The sequence below is a fragment of the Zosterops lateralis genome (genome assembly GCF_965231275.1).
Source record: "Zosterops lateralis genome assembly, chromosome: 30".
Taxonomy (NCBI): Eukaryota; Metazoa; Chordata; class Aves; order Passeriformes; family Zosteropidae; genus Zosterops; species Zosterops lateralis.
The window spans coordinates 613,268-634,161 of NC_139790.1; the positions used below are offsets into that span (position 1 = coordinate 613,268).

The window sequence follows — 20,894 nt, forward strand, 5'->3', positions numbered from 1 at the left end:
TGGGGTCCCTAAAGCACTTCCTGCTGTGGGCCTTGCTCCAGTGAGGGTCCAACACTAACCCTGCTGGGGTTTGGTATTTTTAAAGCAAACCAATTACAAAAGCAATTTTATTTTTCTTAATTTTTTTTTTGTGTGAGAAATGTCTCTTTTTAAGCTCTTACTGAGGATGTTTAACCTCCTCAGAAATTCCAAACACAGCTCTTGCTACCGCGTCTGTAGGGCCTGAGGTGTTTCACTTTGTGTTATTTATTAGGCTTGATAATGTTCAGTGATTTTTTTCTCTGAAGTCAGAGCATTCTGATATTGCAGATATCAGCTGATATATTTTTTATATATATATATGTATATGTATGTTTATATATATATATATCAGATGTGTTGCTGATATCGTGCTGCTGTGTGAGTGCTCCAACCTGCTCCAGTCATTCATTTTCTGTGTCTGTGGAGCAGAGGGAGGTGCTGTGGCAGCACCAGGACACCTTGGGAGCCTTGGGCAGGAGCCACAGGCTGTCAGTGGCCACTTTGGCCATGCCAGTGTTGTGCCAGGGTGGGCACAGCAGGATTAGAACTCTAAAAAGCTGTGATGGAGGCTGCTGCTCCCCCTGTGCCACTCGCTGTCTTGGCTCACTTGGTGTTCAGACTTCTTAGAGATGCTTCTTTTTTCCCCCCCACAAAAATGATTTGTAGCAGCCAACACCTGGGCTTGGATCAGAAGGGAAAACAGGAGAGGTTGTTCAGTTTGTGAACAAAACTCTGAACTGAAGAGAAGGTGAGTCTTTCAAAAAAGCTTTAAACACTGTTAGGTGAGAAAAGGCCAGTTCAGAGGATCCTGGTGACTGCAGGGGCTGTTCTGAGTGCCAGACTCAGATGTTAAAATGCACATTTTATCCATGTCTCTGTGAACTGAGTAACCAGAATGTGGTTGCTTAGTGCAGCTCCTTTGTAAGGAAAAGATTGCACAGCTGTTCTGATGGATTGGCTTCAGCAGAGTGGGAGGCAGCTGCTGAATTAATTTGTGTGGGCTCCAAAATCAGGAATCCTGGATATAGTTGGGCAATTTCATACTGAGACACAGAGGAAATCCACAGAACTGGTGATTTTGGTGGAGAACTGCAGTGTGCTGTCCCAGCACATTGTTGTTGTTCATGGGAACAAACCAGCATGTTTTTCCCTTACTCTTGTGTTAAATTTTTGGGGCGGCCCCACACTTTTGGTGACCTCCTGCCGCCAGCTCTGGCACCTGGGCAGGACCTGAGCTGCCCTGCCCAGGGAACAGGGTTTGTGCTTTACTGGAGCTTTTCCTCTGCAGCTGCACCTGGGCACAGTGCAGGAATCCTGCAGCCCATGGCCAGATGACCCCAGAAGCAAGAATTCCAGGATTCTGTGATTGCAGTGGTGCAGAGGCTGGTTCTGCCATTCCTGAACACACGGTGCAAGCATTGGCTGTTGTAGCTGTCAGATTGTTGTACAGACTTGTCCTGTCCATAGACTGTTGAAGGCATTTGCAGCTCAGGAAGGAAATTTTGTTGGGCAAATCACCTTCTCTGGTCACCACATGGTCTTGGAGAATCAGTTCAAATGGAGTTAATAGGGCTGGAATGTGGATTTTTGGCCTTTCTTCTAAAAAACAAAAACAAACAAACCCATATTTTATCTCAATTTCAGGATAGAATGGGAAAGACACAATTACTAGACATAATTATCAACGAGCATAAAATCTGTATATATTGAAACTTCACAGAATTATGTGGGTGGGGCGGGGGGAGGGTGGGATTGGGGGGGGTCCGACGCTGGTACGGAGAAGTCACTTTAACACGGAAACCTCTGCCTCATTGAATTCAGGGTTTAACGTACTTGAAGCTCTGCAGTTCCTTTTACAGCTTATTTTTCTTTTTATTTATACACGAATTTTTTTTTTTTTTTTTTGTATCCTGCATTGAAAATGTCCTTGACTTCCCCCCAAGTTTCCTTCCTGCTCCCGCTGTCCGGCAGATCCGTGGCACACGGGAGGGTTTGGGAGCTGCTGTCTGGAGCTGTGTGTGTGTTCAGCAGGTGGGAGACGGCGACCTTGGAGCAGTGCTGTGTCCCTCTGCCTCCCATCCCCATCAGCCTTCCCCGCCATTTCTCTTTGTGTAGCAAAAAAAACATTTGCACTTACGATACACTCCTACACGTTGGATGTGTTCCCAGTGTTGTTCCGAGGGAAAAAGGAAGGGAAAGAAAAAAAAACAAAAGGTGAAATGAGAAGAAAAGTAAAGGTGTGTTCCCTTGTGATGCTGTATTTCTGAGTGAGCAGCTCAGGTCTGTGTTCCCCTGGGAGAGGGGTCTCGCTGCTCCCAGAGAAGGGAGATAGGGAGCTTGGAACTGTGCTTTGTGTAGGGGATTTCTGTCATTAATGTGAATAAAAAAAAAGGGAAAACATGTTATGAATTTGCCAAAGCCATTTACCACTCCCCGTGCCACCACCAGCTCCAGGGGCCCTCTGGAGGTCCCAGCTGTGTGGGGTCCCCACCCTGCAGTTCTCTCTCGCTTTTGGGTCATTGCCAGACTGGACGAACCCCTGCGCTCCCCGTTCCAGGTGGATCTGTATCTCATTCCTGGTGTCACTTTTCCAGCAAGCCCCCCGGGGCCATCCTGTCCCGTGTGATGAGGGGGTTTGGGGTCTGCATTGGGGTGTGCCAGGCCCCCGACCCGTCTGTCTCCACGCCAGTGACGTTGCACAAACACAGATCCCGCGGATCCGTCTCCTCCATCCCTCCATCCATCCCTCCATCCATCCCTCCATCCATCCCTCCATCCATCCCTCCATCCATCCCTCCATCCATCCCTCCCTCCATCCCTCCATCCATCCCTCCATCCCTCCATCCCTCCCCACGCGCTCTGTAAGACGGACCTTCGTAGAGTCGTTATTTCCGTAGACTTTGTTTATCTGTAACGAACTTTGTAGATCCTGTGAAATGTTATTTTAAACCGAAAAATCACTCGAGTCTTTAATAGCAAAGCATCGATGATAATAATTTCACCGGAGTCGGTGTTGAAGAGTTCCTGGAGGCAGCCCTGGCACTGCCGAGGAGGAGTGTCTGATCCCACGGGACATTCCTGCACCGCGACTTGATGTTGCCGCATAGACTTTGAGATATTCCGATATTTTGGGGGGTTTGTGTTGGCCTCTGTCCTCTTGCATAGTGTGAAGCCTGTAAAGCTGGTTCCCTGTACATAGATAGCTCCTGTCCTCTAGGTAGAGCGTATCGAGACTTGCCTGTAATATTTTAGCTTCTTACTGACTGTGTGTGATGGTAGAACATATAATTTTTGTACATTCTATCTACTGAGATGTTGCCTTTTTTTTAATTTTATTTTACAAATACTCTGGAATTCAGATGTGGTTTTTTTTTTTTTTCTGGGTTTTGGTTTGGGATAATTTTTTTGTTTGTTCGTTTTCCTTTATTTTTATTTTTATTTTTCGCTTTTCCGCGAGGATTCCTTTGGAAAGGTTTTTAAATGACATTCCACTGATCTGAAAAAAATTTTTTTTTTTTTTTTTTTTTTTTTTTTTTGCTTGAGGTTGACTTCAATAAATCGTTCTGAATGTTCCAAATGGTGAGATGAGTCAGTTCGTTGGTGGGGCGGGGCTGGGAAGGATAACGGGACACGATGGGTCCCTCCCTCCTCCGGCCAGGGCTGGGCTGGGCTGGGCTGTGCAGAGCCGTACCGTGCCGTGCCGTGCCGTGCCGTGCCCGCCCCTCCCGGCCCCCGGCACTGGCCATGCGGCGAGCAGAGCTGGCAGCTGAGGTCGCCCTCCGGGCTCTGCTCCTCGCCACCTTCGGGTGGGTGCGGGACCCCCGCCCGCCCCGGGGCTCATTTGTGTGTCTCATTCCAGCATCTCATTTTGTGTGTCTCCTTCCAGGATCATGGAGTTCCTGCCGCCCTTCCAGCGCCTGGTGCAGCCCGAGGAGATGTGGCTCTACAAACACCCCTACCTGGAAGCGGATTATGTCCCCACCATCCTCATGTTTGTGAGTTCCTGCTTTGGCTCGGGAGGGACCTTAAAGGATCGTCTCGCCCCTCCCACCCCGGGGGATGCCCCCCTCCAGCAAAGCGAGCCCTGCACAATGTCTGCCTGTGAGCAGCGCCGGGGATGGGGCACCCGCAGCTCCTCCGGGCAGCCCTGCCTGTGTTTGCTGCCTTTGTTTTGGTTTATTTTTAAATTACGAGCTCTCCTTTTTAAAGCAAAGCTGCTTGGCTAAAGGCTCGTGCTGCAATACCTGCAGCTCCTGGTGCACGCTGCAGAAAGTGCAGGGTTTGTATTATCCCTGGGGATAAAGAGCTGAAGGAGGGACTGTGAGGATGGAGCCGGGCTCTGCTCACGGGGGATAAAGGCACAGGCTGGAACTTGGGCATTTCCACCTGAACACGAGAAAACTTTCCTGTGTGGGTGCCCAGACAGAGGGAATCTCCTTACCTGGAGATACTCCTAATCCACCTGGACACAATCCTGGGTGATGTGCTCTGAGGACCCTGAGCACATCCTGGGTTGGACTTGATGGTCCCCAGTGTTCCCTTCCTACCCATCCTCTGAGATTAGTACCAGCCAGGCCAAACATAACAGTGATTTTTGTCATATTTTGAGGCTTTTCCATCCCGGGTTGCCTTTGGGAATTGGAGTTCACAGAGTGATGAGGACTTTGCACTGTTGTCCGTAATCTGCTCCACGTCTGAATTACGGGGCGCGTGGAAATTAGCACAGCTCTCGCTATCAGGAATGTTTTCCTCGTAAGCAGCTATTTTTAGCAGAGATTTATTATCATCTTATTGTAAAATGTTTTTTTCCAAGTGCTCCAGGCTCGGTTAGAAGAGTTCAACTAATTTTGTGTTGGATTTCCAGGAGAGAGAAGTGTGTCAGAGGGATTGGTGCCCTCTGTCACAGGTGGGAGCTGAGGGGCTGTGGCTCTTGAGTTGCCAAAAGCAGGTGGGATTTTCTGCAAGAAAAGTGGCCTCTTAACCTTAAGGGCAAAACCTTGGGGTAGCATTTGGAGCAGGCAGTGTAAAGCAGTGTAAAGCTCTGGCAGAGTTCAGGTGGGAGCAGAGCCCGTGGGAGCCCGGCAGGCCGGTGAGGATGTCCTGGGGTGAAATCCCCCAGGGCCGAGATGGGGATGGTGATAACTGGTCGCTCTGAATCAGCAGCTCCTGTGGTTTTGCTGACAGAGCACTGGTGCTGCTGACAGAGGGCTAATGCTGGGGCTGGCAGGGAGGGAGAGAGGTGCTGTGCCTGGGGACACCCCCAGGAACCAGCCAGGGCAGCACTCTGCCACAAGAGCTCTCTGGGAACCAAAGGATGTGCTGGGCTCATCAGGGCCCGCTGCAAATCCAGCTTGGTGGGGAGCTGTGCCCTGCTGGAGCTGCAGTGATTGCTGCCTGGCTTTGGGGAGCTGTGCTCTGCTGGACCTGCAGTGATTGCTGCCTGCCTTTGGGGAGCTGTGCTCTGCTGGAGCTGCAGTGATTGCTGCCTGGCTTTGGGGAGCTGTGCCCTGCTGGAGCTGCAGTGATTGCTGCCTGGCTTTGGGGAGCTGTGCTCTGCTGGAGCTGCAGTGATTGCTGCCTGGCTTTGGGGAGCTGTGCTCTGCTGGAGCTGCAGTGGTTGCTGCCTGCCTTTGGGGAGCTGTGCTCAGAGCCTTCCTGAGTAACTGTTTTGTGTTCTGGCGAGAACTCAAACCTGCACCACTGACACCTGAAATTCTCCCTGTTTTGTGCAGTTCATCACCCTCCTGTCCCCGTTGCTGCTCATCATCCTGGCGAGGCTGTTCATGGGCGCTGACCAGGAGGACACGAGGGAGGCCTGCCTTGGTGAGCCCCTCCTTGTCCCAGGGAGAGGCAGTTTGAGCCCTGCCCTGCCTGGGTGTGCTGCGTTTTCAGATGGGGACGGTGCTGATGTGACCCTTTTGCTCTCTCCCAGCTGCCAGCCTTGCCCTTGCCCTGAACGGGGTTTTCACAAACGCCCTGAAGCTCGTTGTGGGGAGGTGAGGAGGGGCTGGTTCCCAGCTGTGCTGCCTGGGGAGGGCGGGGGAGGCAGCTCTGAGTAGCCACATCAGGGCCAGGAGCTCAGCCTGGAAGGAATGTGTTTTTTTCTAGCTGTAAAGATAATTTAGAAATAGAAAAATACCTCCGGGGAGCTGCTGTCTCAGGCCATCGCTCAGATGGGCTCATTTAGGGCAGCTCCCTGCTGCTCTGTGGGCGCTGGGAATGCCCATTCCTGATGTCCCTGAGCTTCTCTTCCCTGCCCCAGGCCCCGACCTGACTTTTTCTACCGCTGTTTCCCCGACGGGCGGGCCAACGCCGAGCTGGTGTGCACGGGGGATGCCCGCAGGGTCAGCGAGGGCCGCAAGAGCTTCCCCAGCGGACACGCCTCCTGTGAGTCCCCCAGTCCTCCTTCCTGCCCAGCCCTGGGGCCCCGGGGAGGTGTTGTGATTCTCCAGGGGAATGGTTTCTCCCTTCTGACCCCCTGGAGTCCCTGACCACACAGAGTGACCCTTCCTTCCTTCCCTGACCCCCCTGGTTGTGGTCCAGCCATCTCTTCCCTGACTGGGGGGCTGTAAATTGTCTCCCCTTTCTTTGTTCTACCTCTTTCCCCCCTGGAATTTCGAAGAATAAACACCTGGGACAAAGGTCCTGGGGAAAGGGCCTCTTCTGAGATCTCACCTCATCCTTGGTATAATTCTCTCCAAATCCTCCTAATAACTGAGCTAAAGCCCCCAGAGGAGGGCAGGAGAGTGAATTTATACAGGGAGGGCAGCCTGGATTTCCTTTCCTGCACCCCCCAGCTTTGGCTGCATTTGTTGATGTGGTCAGGGGACTCAGGTTTCCCTCTGCAGAGAAATGGGGTGAGAAATGTGGTCCAGAGCAGTCTGTAAGCCCAGAAAGAGGGATGTGTGCCAGGTACCAGCTTTTGGGATCCATCAGGCCCAGCTGGCACTTCCCTCAGCTCACAGGGACAGACAGACACCTCTCACTGCAGCAGCAGAGGGGGAAAGTCCAGCAGCAAAGCCTGGAGCTGTTCTGAACCAACACTGCTCTGTTCTCTTCCAGTTGGCTTCGCTGGCCTTGCCTTCTCCGCCTTCTACCTGGCAGGGAAGCTGCACACCTTCACCCCGGGCCGGGGGGGCCGTGCCCTGCGCTTCTGTGCCTTCCTGCTGCCCCTGTTCCTGGCCACCCTCATCGGCGTGTCCCGCACCTGCGACTACAAGCACCACTGGGAAGGTGGGTGAGGGTCTGTGCTGCCCCTGGTGGGGCTCAGCAGGTGCCCTGGGCAGGGCACTGCAGGCATGGGGCCACAGAAATGTTCAGAGCCCCCAGCAGCAGCTCGGGGTTGGGTTTTTTACTCTTCCAGCAGCAATTTTGGTGCCACCTGCAGGGAACTGATGCCTTTTTCTCTGTGGTTCTGAAATCCACACCAAGCTTGGGTTTACAGCCAAGTCGAGTTATGGATCAAGCAGAAAAGCTGCTGCTGAGGAATCGATCACGAGGCTTGGGCGGGTGAAATGACCATTAACTTTGCTCTGTTCTCACCCACAGACGTGTTGGTCGGCTCAGCCATGGGCCTGGTGCTGGCCTACCTGTGCTACAGGCAGTACTACCCTCCCCTGACAGACCCCACCTGCCACAAACCATCCCTGGCCAAGCCCAAACCGCTGCCAGCACACGAGGAGAAACCTCCAAGTCCCAGTTTCCACATGAACATCTAGTGATGGGCCGTGTCCTGCTGGTCCCAGGCAAGGCTTGGGGGAGGCTGCTCCCGTGAGGATGAACCCCTGGGCAGGTGTTCCCTGGTGAGTTTTCCTGTCCTGGCCCTTGTGTTGCTTCATTTAATTGGATTTTGTAGGCCAGCCCCTCTTCGTGCTCACTGTGAAGCCAGAGAGGCACTCGGGGTGCCAACCTGTGGAAAGACAGTTGGGGTATGAAGATTCTGACCAAGAACTGGGGAAATGTGACAACCCAGTCTGGTGGGAGTTCTTGTGTCCAGTCCAGGAAGCACCAGTGGTCACCTCCCAGCACTCCAAGCTGAACTGTCCCAGCTCTTCTCCTGGGAAATCAAGTACAAGTCATACAAGTCATGCAAACACTGAACTTTTCTAATGCCTCAAATAAAGGAGTTTAATTTTTGTAATGAGCTGTGGTACTAAAACTTTATTTCAAGGCTTGGGTGGTTGCTTTATAAGCCATTTCCTCTGGTGTCTGCAGGGGTTCCTGGTGGGTGCTTTTTCCTTGCAGTTTTAGTATAATTTTAAGATGTCAACAGAAAATGAAATGGTGTTTGAGAGCATCCCTGCACCTGTGAGAGTGTCCTGCAGACCTCAGAAATGAGTCCTGAGGTGCTCATTTCTCTGCCCATGGTCTGTCTCAGACAAGGAAGGGCAGAGAGAGATCCAGGGCAGGAGCTCAGGGAGCAGTTTTGGTCCCTTCAAGGACAGGTGTAGTCTGAAGCATGTGTACATGCAAACAGCACAGGTGAGGCTGCAGCAGGTGAGTCAGTAATGAAACACCACCCCAGGGGCTGCAGTTCAGACCCTCTGTAACTCTGCAGCTTCAGCAGAAATTACAGAAATAGCTTCACTTTCCCCTAAAACTGCACAAGTGAATTTTCCAGCCCTTCCCTCTCCCCCCAGACATGCACACACCACAGTCATCTACTTAATTTATTTTGGCTTTTACTGGAAAAGACATTAAATAACATTTCAAATGTATTTAACTTCTTTTTTTTTGTTTTTTAAACAAAGTGCATAACTTAAAAAGCTGATCATTAGTGTCCCATGTTAAGACTCTCTTTTCCTGCTCTCATGAGACCTTTAGCCAGCAGTGGTTCAGGTGCTGACTGAGCAGCTTGGCTGTTCCTGCAGTCAGGTCAGGAACAGCTTCTGTTCCTGGGGAGGGGAGGAGGGATGGAGGCTGCAAACAAAACCCTTCCAATAGTGCAAATAACAGACAATGGAGGAAAAACAAACCAACAGGCTCTGAGGGGGGAAAAAAGGCTCCTTACCCCATGCAGGGCAAAAGTCAGCAGGAGGGAAAAGTGGTTTGGCTCTTCCAAAGGCTGCACAGCAACACCTCCAACAGCACTGGAGCCCCAGCCCAGGCACTGAGGCAGCCCAGGGGCAGATCTCAGCAGCTCTCCAGCCCAGGGGCAGAGCACAGCAGCTCTCCAGCCCAGGGGCAGAGCACTGCAGCTCTCCAGCCCAGGGGCAGAGCACTGCAGCTCTCCAGCCCAGGGGCAGAGCACTGCAGCTCTCCAGCCCAGGGGCAGAGCACTGCAGCTCTCCAGCCCAGGGGCAGAGCACTGCAGCTCTCCAGCCCAGGGGCAGAGCACAGCAGCTCTCCAGCCCTGTCCCCCTCAGAAAAGAGCTTCAAGGCAGGTGCAGACTGAGCTGCCTGCAGAGCTGGCATCATTCTTGCAGTGTCCAGACCCTGCTGTCTCTGGGCTCCACCTTTGCTGGCTGCATTTTGTACATTTAAAGCTAAAAACAAGGAATCGGGGTGTGGTGGGTGCAAGACCTCAGTCCCCACCTGCCAGTCCCGTGGGGTGGCAGCTCTGCTGAGTGTCCCTGCAGGGCACAGAGGGCTGGCACTGCCCTGACACTGCCATCAGCTCTTCCCCAGGCTGGCTGGAGGTGAAGGTTTCCTTGGAGCAGGTACAGCTGGGCACGGGCTTGGGCTGGGTGAGGCTGCTGAGCTGTCACTGCCAACACCCCACAGCAGGAAGGGGGATGAACATGCTGCTCTCACGAGGTGCTTTACAGGGCAGCCCTGCCCAGGGGTGCACAAACATGCAGCAGCAGTGCAGGGATGTGAAGGGGGCTGCTGGACAGGCCCTGCTGGCGCAGCAGCAGCAGCAGCAGCAGCCTGTGCCCCGGGCTTTGCCTCCTGGGCCCGCAGTGCTGGTGTGCAATCAGTCAGCAATCTCCCTTGCTCCAGGGCTGCTGGAGCTCTTTCCACACCGTGTGTTTTAAGGCTTTTTCTCCTCGAGGTCCTGGGCTGTGAGTGTCCTCCCCGAGCCAGGTGCAGGGTCAGGAGCTCAGTGGGCTCTGAGCCCAGACAGCTCGTCTGCTGCAGTGCTGGAGGAGCTGCTGTGGGCACTCACAGGGTGGAGGTTAAAAGTACACGTTGCCACAGGGAGTCACTGTACAGGTGTTGAGTGTGGTTGAGCAGACGTGTTTTCCCTTGACAGTTTTTCCCCCTATCCCTACCCAAAATGGAGGAAAATCCATGCTCATCTCCAGGCAGCAGCACGAACTGGGGAAGCAGCAGCATGCAGGACACAGCAGCAGAGGAGAGAGGAAGGCAGAGAAGAGATCTGGACTTTCCTGGTGAGAACTCAGTGGGGTTGGACCTAAGAAAGCAAAAGGAGAAGGCAGGAATAGCTGCAGTGAGGCAGCCACAATTCAGCCTCCTGGACCCTCCTCGGTTCCCTCCTCGTGCAGGGAAGAGGAAAAAGCCAAAGGTCTGACAGGCCAAAGCAGAAAGCTGACACAAGTTCCCTGCCTTAGATAATGGATATCACTCCCTCAAACAAACCAGATCTCCTCTGAGGTAATCAGGAAAGGGAAATCCAGAAGGGGTTAAGGCAAAGGGGACTTACAGCCAGAGCAGCACATGTTGGTCACTGGCTCCCTGGTAAAGGCTGATCCAGTGTGATGCCTTGAGTCTGGTAGATCTCCTTCAGAACCAGCAGAACAGTGTCCTCTGACTCCCTGCAGGAGGAGGACGTGGGGATTAGAAGGAAAGGCTTCCCTCCACTCTGTCAGGACATCTGTGACAGCTGGGGGCTGCAGTGCTCTGCAGATACAGGCAGCACAAGGCAAGGAGAACCACAAGTCTCCTTCTGTCTGTGACACACAGAGGGTGGGCACCGACAGAGGAAGATCTTGTTCCCTTGATCAATCGAGGCTTTTCTCACTACCCTGACTTTGAAACTGATGCCCCTGAGCATGACACAGACACTTACCAATAGCAGAGATGCCCCTGGAGGGCAAACAGATACTCGTTGAAGCTCTCTATTGGCTTCTCCTGCAGCACGTAGTCGATGCGGTTCCCTCCATTCAGCCTCCCCACGTTGATCAGGGGACTCTCTTCCTTCACTGCTGCTGGGGGCTCCTCTGCCTTTGTGTCTGCAGGAGGGAAGAGCAGCCTGGTTCAGCCACAGGGCACCAGCAGCCACGGCAATACAACAGCAGGGCCCTCCCTTTACCCCTCTGCAGCTCACACAGGGGAGAGGCAGCTGAATAGGAACAGCAGTGCAGGGGACAGCTAGAGGAGGGGGACAGGCTTAATACATGGTGTGGTGTGCTGAAAACAGAAAATCCTTTTTCCCCCCAGAAAACCCTTTCATCAGGTACTAACAGGGGAAAGCCACAGTATTTGGGGAGACCCAAGTGCCTCCCCAGCCCAAAGCTTTGCTGGCAGGGATGGTGGGCACTGTGGCTGTGGGACTCCAGGCACGCTGCAGCTCCCCAGGCTGCATCCCTGGCTCCCCCCTGCCCCATGCACCCCAACACTGACCTGGCTGCTTCTCAGGGCCAGCCTCTGCCTCTCCCTCAGTCTCGGTGCTCGCTGCCTCCAGGGCTGGCACGGGGGAGCGTGTGAAGGACTGCCAGGCCACCCGCAGGGACCCCAGCAGGTTGTTCTTCAGGTCCACGCTCATGCGAGTCAGCCCCTCCTTCAGCTCTGCAAGGCAGGAGGGGGCTGAGTGTGGGGCTGGGGGCTGCAGGAGCAGCCCTGGGCTGGGGGACAGGGGCTGCCTGTGCCATACCCAGGTGCATCCTCTTCCTGCCCTTGTGGTGGGGCAGCAGCATCGGCTCGAACTCCAGGTCTGGGACGATCATGGGCTCGATGCGATAGGCCACGGGGTCAAACTGCACACAAGAGGGGGACAGTGGCCAGGGCTTGTTCTCCACACGCAGGACCAGCTCTGGCTCTTATACCTACAGGGTGGTAGATGTTGAAGAAGCCTTTGCAGGTGGGCAGGCTGTAGTTGGGGTCGATGCGCTTCACCCCTCGCACCGTGAGGAACATCCCAATGGGAGAGCCAAAGGCAAAGAAGATGGTGGGCTTGTAGTTCAGCTGGGGGTAGTTTGCTGACACCTGGGAGAGGGGGATGGCCAGATTTGCTCATGAGACAATCCCTGTGCTGGTGTTACCAGGTCTGTGGGTGCAGCCAGAGCTCAGCTGTTACCTGTCCCAAGGCCACGTCCCGGTACTGGCAGTTCCTGACATCCTCTGAGCTGTCCCGGGGCTGGGATGGGGACTCTGGCTCAGCTCCACGTTCTCTGTGCCCAGGAGCTGCTGAGCTCTGATCCTGCAGCAGCACAAAGGGGTCCTTGTGTCAGAGGGACGGGATGGGATGGGATGGGATGTGACGGCATGAGCACAAGCCATGCAGAAAACAAACCTTCGTCTCTGTCTCGGAGCTGATGTAATGGAGGATTTTCATTCTCGGCCCTAAGGGAATTCCCATTTCTTTGAGGTTTTTCTCTGTGCACAAGAACTGGAAAAGAAGCAAGGCTGGTGTTAGCCCAGGAGCAGGGGTGTGGGGAGGTGTCTGTTCTGTGGGACTGTGCTCCTCCTCAGAGATGTTTCATGTGTGGCTCAGGACCAGAAGATGTGCAGTGGTGGATGAAGGGGAGGAAAAGCAAAGAACAGGAGCTTCTCACCAGAGCTTGCCTGTCCATTTTCTCCTTCTCAAAAAGATCACAATACTCTGACAGCTCCAGTTTCTTCAGGATTTCTTTTACTCCCTCAGTACCCCCTGTGCTTGAGGCTGTCCTGGACCCCTGTGAACAGATCCAGAGGGGATCAAGCTTTCTGCTCTCCACTTTTCTCCTGTGCACGTTGTGTTCTCTCCCCCATCCCCACAGCCCCCATACCTGTGCACAGTGCTCCTCCTCCTCGGGATCAGCCTTCTGGTTCGTCAGGAGATCAAACAAAATGAGTGACCCTGGAAACCAGGCAGAGCATCAAACAAAATGAGTGACCCTGGAAACCAGGCAGAGCATCAAACAAAATGAGTGACCCTGGAAACCAGGCAGAGCATCAGCACCTGGAGGGGCAGAGCCCGAGCCACCTCCCTTTTTGGGACGGAAGAGCTGCACCTGGACTTTTTTACAGGCAGATAGTGACAGGACAAGGGACAACGGCTTTAAACTGACAGAGAATGGGGTAGATTAAACATCAGGAAAAATTATTTGCTCAGGGGTGAAACACTGGCACAGGCTGCCCAGAGAAGCTGTGGCTGCCCTATCCCAGGAAACTGAGACAGGGTTTGGAGCAACCTGGTCTAGTGGAAGGTGTCCCCTGTGCCCCCAAGCACCCTGTGCCTGCCTCTCCCTGCTGCCCTGGCACAGTGATGCTCACAGGGAGGATGAGCCCTCACCCAGGCTGTGCCCCGCGATGGACACCCCGCCCTTGAAGTGCGGGTTCCTCTGCAGGAAGAGCCGGTGCAGGCGGTTCATCTCCGAGGCCACCGTGTCCACGATGGTCTGGCAGTAGGTGGAGCTGTTGTAGAAGAACACGTCCAGGATGGTGTCGTTGATGAAGTGACGCAGGCGGTTGATGCTGGGCAGCGTGATCCGCTCCAGGTCACTGCGGGGCAAAGGGCAGGGGGGGCTGCAGCTGGGGCAGACGCGGACCCCACCACGGTTCCACAGCAAATTATCACTTCAGAGAGGACTGACACAGTCCCCAAGGGTGTATACTGTAATCCTGCCCTCCCCAGACTGAAGGCACAGCACGGCCTGTGCTCTCACATTCCAAGAATAAAGAGCCTGTCCTCCCTTCCCCAGGAGCCTGGCCTGCTTTCTGCCCTTGCTGGGGCACTGCAGAGCAGGGCTGCACTGCAGGAACTGGTAAATCAGTTCTCAGGGGCCTTTAGCAAGGTGGGGATGTCCACATCACTCCCAAGATCAGCCAGGGAAAGGCAGAAGCCTCTGTTCTCAGGATGCTGATAAGGGCAGGCACCTGCTGTGAGCTGCACAATGGCACTGGGGAGGAGCTCTGGGGATCCCTGTCTGTCCTGCTCACCCCTGCCATAAAATCTCACATCTTTCCCAAGAGAAGAAGTGGAGTTTCCAGGGCAGGAGGCCCCTGTGCACCCTGCCAGCCCTGGGGACAGGGGGACACTTACACGTCCACCCCAGTGGAGTGCAGGGAGCTGTGCCAGTTCACAGGCAGGAACTCCACCCGGCCAACCTGCTGCTGCTCCTGGGCCTTCTTGAAGTGTGCCTGCAGCATGCTGAGGGACACGTTCCTGAAATCGTTCACTGCAAAACAGGAGAACTGCCATGGAGATCCACCGGGCTCCGGGGCCAGCCCAACAACACTTAATACCATGAAAGATCATTATGGGGAAATCCCACCAGGGTCTTTAACCTGCTGCTGCTCCCCTAAGTCCCTGAATCTTTAACTACAGATCAGGAGAGGCTCCATGTCCTGCCACGTGTGTTCACTGGATTTCCCTGCCCCATCTGTACCTCCTTCACTGGCTTTAGTCTGGCAGTCGGGATGAGGCACTTGTAGAAATTTATAAAAAATAACTCTGTATGTTGTGAAGCAGAACTGATGAACAGCAGCTGCCTGAGCCCTTTCAGAAGGTGGGATTTGATGTGGTGGGTCAGTGAGCACTGTGCCCACAGTCAGCAGGTCTGGCTGTGCAGGCTGCAGTGACTCAGGGGGGTCTGGGGCACTGTGACAGTGTTTCCTATTCTGGATCCAGTGCAGCTTTACCAGTGCCTCTCACTGGTCAGAATATGGAGGTCCAGCCCTGTACCTTTGATGTTTGGTGGGTCTGAACCCCAGACACAAACGTGGTTATGGTGTGGAAGGAGGAGGACTCTCAATGGGGAGCAGAGAGGTTTATCCAACCCCAAAGCCCACGAGCAGAGTGAGGCTCAGGGGCTCAGGGGGCCCAGTAAGGACCAGGGGTGTCTCCTGGGCAAGGGGATACCCAGAACCAACCCTGGGGATGGGGCAGTGGGCAAGAACAGGGGACAAGTGGCAGGGCCATCCATGGACAGAAAGGGGAGTGGGGAACCTGCCTGAGTCACCCACCAGAACTCTCAGGCTTTAGGGGGTGGTGGCAGTGACTGACAAGATCCATCACACAGGGAATTGGGGATGGGGCAGGTGGGGGATAAACCATTACAAAACTAATGACAAAACATACAGAACTTTAGAAAACCCCCAAAATGTACACCTCAACAGTTTCCCATCCCCAGGACCTTTCCCCTGGCCCCCCAACCCTGCACAGGAGCCCCCCTGGCCCCCAGCCCTGCCCCTACCACACTGCACAAGGAACCCCCCGGCCCCCAGCCCTGCACAGGAGCCCCCAGACCCCCAGCCCTGCACAGGAGCCCCCAGACCCCCAGTCCTGCCCCTACCACACTGCACAAGGAACCCCCAGACCTCCAGCCCTGCCCCTACCACACTGCACGATGCTCCTGAAGCGGATGTCGCAGGCGGGGCCGATCCCGTGCACCACAAACACCAGGTGGTCGATCTGCAGCGGCTCTCCTGGGGAGGGGAGGGCAGATCAGGGCACTGGTGCTGAGGAGACAGGGCCCAGCAGGGGACAGACCTGCTGCAGGCACTCCAGGAGGACTGGAGCCTCCCACGCTCACCTCAGCCCATGGAAACCCTTGTTAGTGCCTGGATTTACCTCCAGGGGGCTGGGGTTTCTCACATTTCTCTTAGTCCTGCTAAATTCAGCCCTGGGATGGATCTGGACCCACAGGGCAGTAAGGAAGGGGTGATGGCTCACCCCTGCCCAGCTGTGGGGACTGCTCAGCACCGGGAATTGCAGCATCAGGAGGTCTCAGTGCAGCTGCCCCGTGCCCAGCCCACTCTGCTGAATCCCGGGGAGCTGCATCTCCCAGGCAGGGCCCAGGTGGAGTCAGGGCCTGTTATTGACTTCCCACACACACCTTAGTTTGCATACATGATAGGCACCCATGGGAAATGGGGTAACTGCCTGATGTCCTCATGGGGACAAGTCCTGAGGCCTGACTGGAGCTCAGGGCTCTGGGAGGGACAGAGCTGACCCTTGGCTGCAGAGATGGGGACAGCGTGTGCCCCAGAGAGTCACCAGCACACAGGTAAGGGATAAACCATCGTGTCCCTGGCAGGGAAAGAAACTCTCCTCCTGTACAAACACAGTCACTGAGCCCTCAGGGGCAATCCCAGGCACCGCAGAGCTCCCAGCAGCAGCTCAGTCTCTGTACAGGAGCTGGGAACTCACCCCCCTCCCCCTGGATCTGCAGCTCTGCATTCACTGACACTGCAGCTCGCTGGGCTGGGGACGTTTCTAAAACCATTTGGATCCTTTTGGCACAAAACATTTTGACGTGCACTTCACTTAAAGGCTCATGGGACCTTCTAGCAGCCTTTTTTGAGTGACCAGGCTGGAAAAGACAGGATTTGGGGCGGGTGGATGGAGGGGAGGAGGCAGCTCACCGCTGGGGATCTCCACAGCAATGTTCTCCACTCCTCTTTTCACAGTCCTGGGCCGGCCCTGCTCCGTGGGGGTGGAGACCCAGTCGTCGGAGCTGGCGACGGGGTGGTAGTGAACCATCAGCTGGGGAACAAGGAGAGCCTGTCAGTGACCCCAGAGCAGCCACAGCAGCTGGTGGGGTACACGGGGTGGCACCACACACCACACTCTGCTGGCCTTTGCTCGAGGTGTCAAAAAGAAATGTGAAGCTGTTGGGAGACTCAGCTGTCACTGCCCTCCCCTCTGGAGTACAGGCAGGTGAGTGGGATGTCACTGGGACAAACCCATTGGAAGGGAAGAGCACAAAGAGAGCCAAGGGGACTCCTCAGTGGCCACCACAGAGATCACCAGGCCCTGCTCACCTTTGGGTTGTGCAGGATAATGACTTCTCTGTTGGGAGACTCCAGCTTCTTCTTCCATTCACCCAGGGTCACAGCAATCATGTAAGCTTCCTACAGAACAAACACCCACTGTGAGTCAGCTGGAGGTTTGCCCATCACTGTTCAACCCCTGGGACGTTCCCCACCCAGAATCTCCTATCAACACTTTGCAAAAGAGGGAGAGAAATCAGCTGGAGGAGCAGCAGGGTCATCCCAGGATCTGCTGCTGAGAGTGTTGAAGAACTCCACGCTTTGACAGCAGCAGCATCAAACTTCCCCATCGACTTAGAGCTGGTTTTGGTACATCAGAATAGAGATTATTGCAAAGATGGGTATTTTTATACATCTGTCTGTATATCTCTACGTTCGCATCATCCCAAAGGAAAGGATGGCACTTTAGGGTGTTGTGGAAGGAGGCAGCGAGGCCAGAGGAGGGCAGGGGAAGGGGAGGCCACGGCAGTGCTCACAGTCACATCAATCAGCTGCACCAACACTGTGCCAAAGCCTCTTTGGAGTTCATGTCCTCAGGCCTGGCCGTGGCACCAGCGGCCTCTCATGGGGTTTGGGACAGCGTGTGACAGGGAGAAGCTGAACTAGAAACCAACAGGAAAGGTGAATTTACCTCCAGTTCCTCGCTGAAGGACTCGGAGTAGGGAATGAACTTGTTGTCCTTGTCCCCCTTGTAGAACCAGGTGCAGCGCCGCACCTCGGCCGCCTCCTCCTCCCAGTACACGGCCACGCGCCGCCGCCGCCGCAGCTGCACGTCGTACCTGCCCCCCGACGTGGGCACCACCACGTCCTCCTGCTCCTTCCCTGGGGAAAACAGGACTGGGGTTAATCCTCAGAGGCCTGGAATGGCAAATCCCCCCCAGGACTGAGGCTGGGGTGTCCCCCTGGGCAGCACAGCAGGTCAGAGCCATGGTAGGAGATGCCAACGTCCTCTGTCTGCACCTGAGTTCAGAGAGGGCTGCTGGGGCAGGATGCTCCAGGCCAGGCCTCCCCCAGAGGCAGAAGGTAAGAGGAAAATATCACACTGCTCTATCCTTCTCTGGCCTCTCCCTGCCTCACCTGGAGGGTAAAAGTGAAACTGTGGCCCTGGGAAGGGCATTGTGTAACCGTGGGGGTGCTCCAGGGGCTCCTGTCTCTCAGCCATTCCTCTCCAAACCAGAGAACTCTCTACAGACCCCAACACAGACCTCAAAACTCTGGATTTCACTGCCTTTTGGGTCTGCCTGAGGGCTGGGCTGGTGGCAGAGCATCTCATGCCAGGAAGCAGCACTGGGGATGGGCAGCAGAGCCTCTAATCCAAAACTTCCTGGGCGAGGGAGGACGAGGGAGGACAAGGGAGGACAGAAGCCAAGCCTTGGGCAATGGGAGCCCTGCCTGGGGCAGCAGCAGGTGGCACAGACAGTGACATCTGGCACAGAGGGGACTCAGAGCTTGGGGCTGACCCCAGCCCTGGCTCCCACAGCAGGCACAGCCCCACGCCGTGCATGGAGGGCTCTGCCAGCAGAATTCCTGCCCATCCTGCTCGTGCTCTGCCATCCTCACCAGAAGATGCCTGGCAGTATAATTATATATAATTTAGAGCACTATCAGCTGAATGGGGTCAGACTGTTCGATGCATCCAAACAGCTCAGTTACTGGGAGCAGGCCAAAAAAAACCCAAATTTAAAATTCCTCGAGGGAAAAAAAAAAAAAAATCCACCATCCCAGGGGGGAAATCATGGACACCTCCAGGGAATTTTTCCAAAAATCCACCATCCCAGGGGGGACCATGGACACCTCCAGGGAATTTTTCCAAAAATCCACCATCCCAGGGGGGAACCATGGACACCTCCAGGGAATTTCTCCCCGGTACCTGAGCACACACCTGAGGCTGCCCCATCAGCCTGGCCAGGCCCATCCCTTGGGGTGACGGAAGAGCGGGGGATGTGAAGCCAAAGGGCGGTGGGAGGTGGAGGGGATGTAAAGCCAAGGGAGGGAGGGATGTGGAGCCCGGTGGAGCCCGGTCCCCCCGGCGCATCACCCTTTACCCGTTCCCCCGGTCCCCCCGGCCCATCACCCTTTACTCGTTCCCCCGGTCCCCCGGTCCCCCCTGTCCCCCGGTTCCCCGGTCCCCCCCGTCCCCCCGGTCCCCCCGGCCCATCCTGCCCTTACCCGGTCCCCCTGTCCCCCCGGTCCCCCCGGCCCATCACCCTTTACCCGTTCCCCCGCTCCCCCGCTCCCCCGGTCCCCCCGGCCCATCACCCCTTACCCAGTACCCCCTGGTCCCCCCGGGCCCCCCGGTCCCCCTGTCCCCCGGTCCCCCCTGTCCCCCCGTCCCCCCGGTCCCCCCTGTCCCCCGGTCCCCCCTGTCCCCCCGGTCTCCCGGTCCCCCCGGTCCCCCCTGTCCCCCGGTCCCCCCTGTCCCCCCCGTCCCCCCTGTCCCCCGGTCCCCCCTGTCCCCCGGTCCCCCCCGTCCCCCCTGTCCCCCGGTCCCCCCTGTCCCCCGGTCCCCCCCGTCCCCCCTGTCCCCCGGTCCCCCCTGTCCCCCCGGTCCCCCCTGTCCCCCGGTCCCCCCGTCCCCCCGGTCTCCCGGTCTCCCGGTCCCCCCTGTCCCCCCGGTCCCCCCTGTCCCCCGGTCCCCCTGTCCCCCCGTCCCCCCGGTCCCCCCTGTCCCCCGGTCCCCCTGTCCCCCCGGTCCCCCCTGTCCCCCCGGTCCCCCCCGGTCCCCCCTGTCCCCCCGGTCCCCCCTGTCCCCCCGGTCCCCCTGTCCCCCGGTCCCCCTGTCCCCCGGCCCCCCGGTCCCCCCTGTCCCCCGGTCCCCCTGTCCCCCCGGTCCCCCCTGTCCCCCCGGTCCCCCCCGGTCCCCCCTGTCCCCCCGGTCCCCCGGTCCCCCCTGTCCCCCCGGCCCACCTGCCCCGTGCGCCTCCTCCAGGCGCTGCGAGTCCTGCGCGCTGAAGGGGACCCATCGCTCCCGCGAGTCCGTGACCTTGCACCAGAACCAGTGCGGCCCCACGGGCTCGTAGCGCCCGCCCGCCTCCGCCTCGGCCTCGGCCTCGGGGGGCTCGGCCCCGGCCGGGGGCGGCCCCTGCGCCGCCATGGGGGGGCTGGGGGGGCTGGGGGCGCCGGTTCTGTCGCCGCCACTACCGGGGGCTCCGCGGGTCGCGCCGTGCGCTGCCAGAACCCGAACCGGGGAATCGAAGCGGGACCCGAGCCCGGCCCCGCTGCCCCCGCGGCTCCTGCGGGCCCGGCCCGCCCCGGGCGGCAGCGCAGCCTCGGCCCGGCCCCCGAGCCCGCCCAGCCCGGGGCGGGGCTGCCCCGTCCGGCCCACGGCAGAGCGGGGGGAGCGGGGGAGACCGGGCCGGTGCCGGCAATCAGTGCCTGTAACCAGTGCCCGCAATCGGTGCCTGTAACCAGTGCCCGCAAATAGAGCCCGCAATCGGTGCCGGCAATCAGTGCCCGCAATCACCGCCCGCAAATAGAGCCCGCAATCGGTGCCTGTAACCGGTGCCCGCAATCGGTGCCCGCAAATAGAGCCCGCAATCGGTGCCTGTAACCGGTGCCCGCAATCGGTGCCCGCAATCGGTGCCCGCAGTCCCCGCCCGCAGCCTTTGCCCTCCGCCCCTCCCCGCAGCGCTGTCACTGCTGTCCCTGAATGCAGCTCCTGCCTCGATCCCTGCCCGAGACCTTTGCCTGTCACCCTGTTATTGTCACCCCTGTAACCCTTGTCACCTCTGTCATCCTGTCACCTCTGTCATCCCTGCCTGTGATCCCTGCCCCGATCCCTGCCCCGTTCCCTGCCCACTGTCCCCTCCCTGTGCCCCAATCTCTGCCCCGATCCCTCCCTGTGTCCCCTGTCCCATTCCCTGTCCCATTCCCTGCCCCATCCCTGCCCCGTCCCCTCCCTGTGTCCCTGCCCGGGCGCGGTCACTGCGGCCCCGGGCTGAGTTCAGGGCACCGGGCACAGGGAACCCCCACCCCCAGCCCCGTTCAGGGCATTG

The 20,894-nt window shown here is 56.9% G+C and overlaps 2 protein-coding genes across 2 annotated transcripts; one reads left to right on the forward strand and one right to left on the reverse strand.

The window, feature by feature from the left end:
• Positions 1-6: 6 nt before the first annotated feature.
• Positions 7-7,971, forward strand: PLPP5 (phospholipid phosphatase 5). Its single transcript, XM_083880278.1, has 7 exons — positions 7-3,827; positions 3,908-4,016; positions 5,754-5,844; positions 5,954-6,017; positions 6,284-6,408; positions 7,084-7,254; positions 7,570-7,971. Exons 1-7 carry the CDS (start codon positions 3,655-3,657, stop codon positions 7,737-7,739), a joined length of 903 nt encoding a protein of 300 aa, XP_083736404.1. The 5' UTR covers positions 7-3,654; the 3' UTR covers positions 7,740-7,971.
• Positions 7,972-9,015: 1,044 nt separating this feature from the next.
• On the reverse strand, positions 9,016-19,993 carry DDHD2 (DDHD domain containing 2; the record flags this gene model as incomplete). The annotated part of the gene is made up of 17 exons (XM_083880391.1): positions 9,016-10,378; positions 10,628-10,739; positions 10,994-11,156; positions 11,548-11,712; positions 11,798-11,900; positions 11,974-12,129; positions 12,221-12,343; positions 12,437-12,532; positions 12,699-12,818; positions 12,912-12,982; positions 13,418-13,626; positions 14,168-14,303; positions 15,463-15,552; positions 16,492-16,612; positions 16,891-16,980; positions 17,531-17,721; positions 19,807-19,993. 16 exons carry the CDS (start codon positions 19,991-19,993, stop codon positions 10,649-10,651), a joined length of 2,112 nt encoding a protein of 703 aa, XP_083736517.1. The 3' UTR covers positions 9,016-10,378; positions 10,628-10,648.
• Between the last annotated feature and the right edge of the window lie 901 nt (positions 19,994-20,894).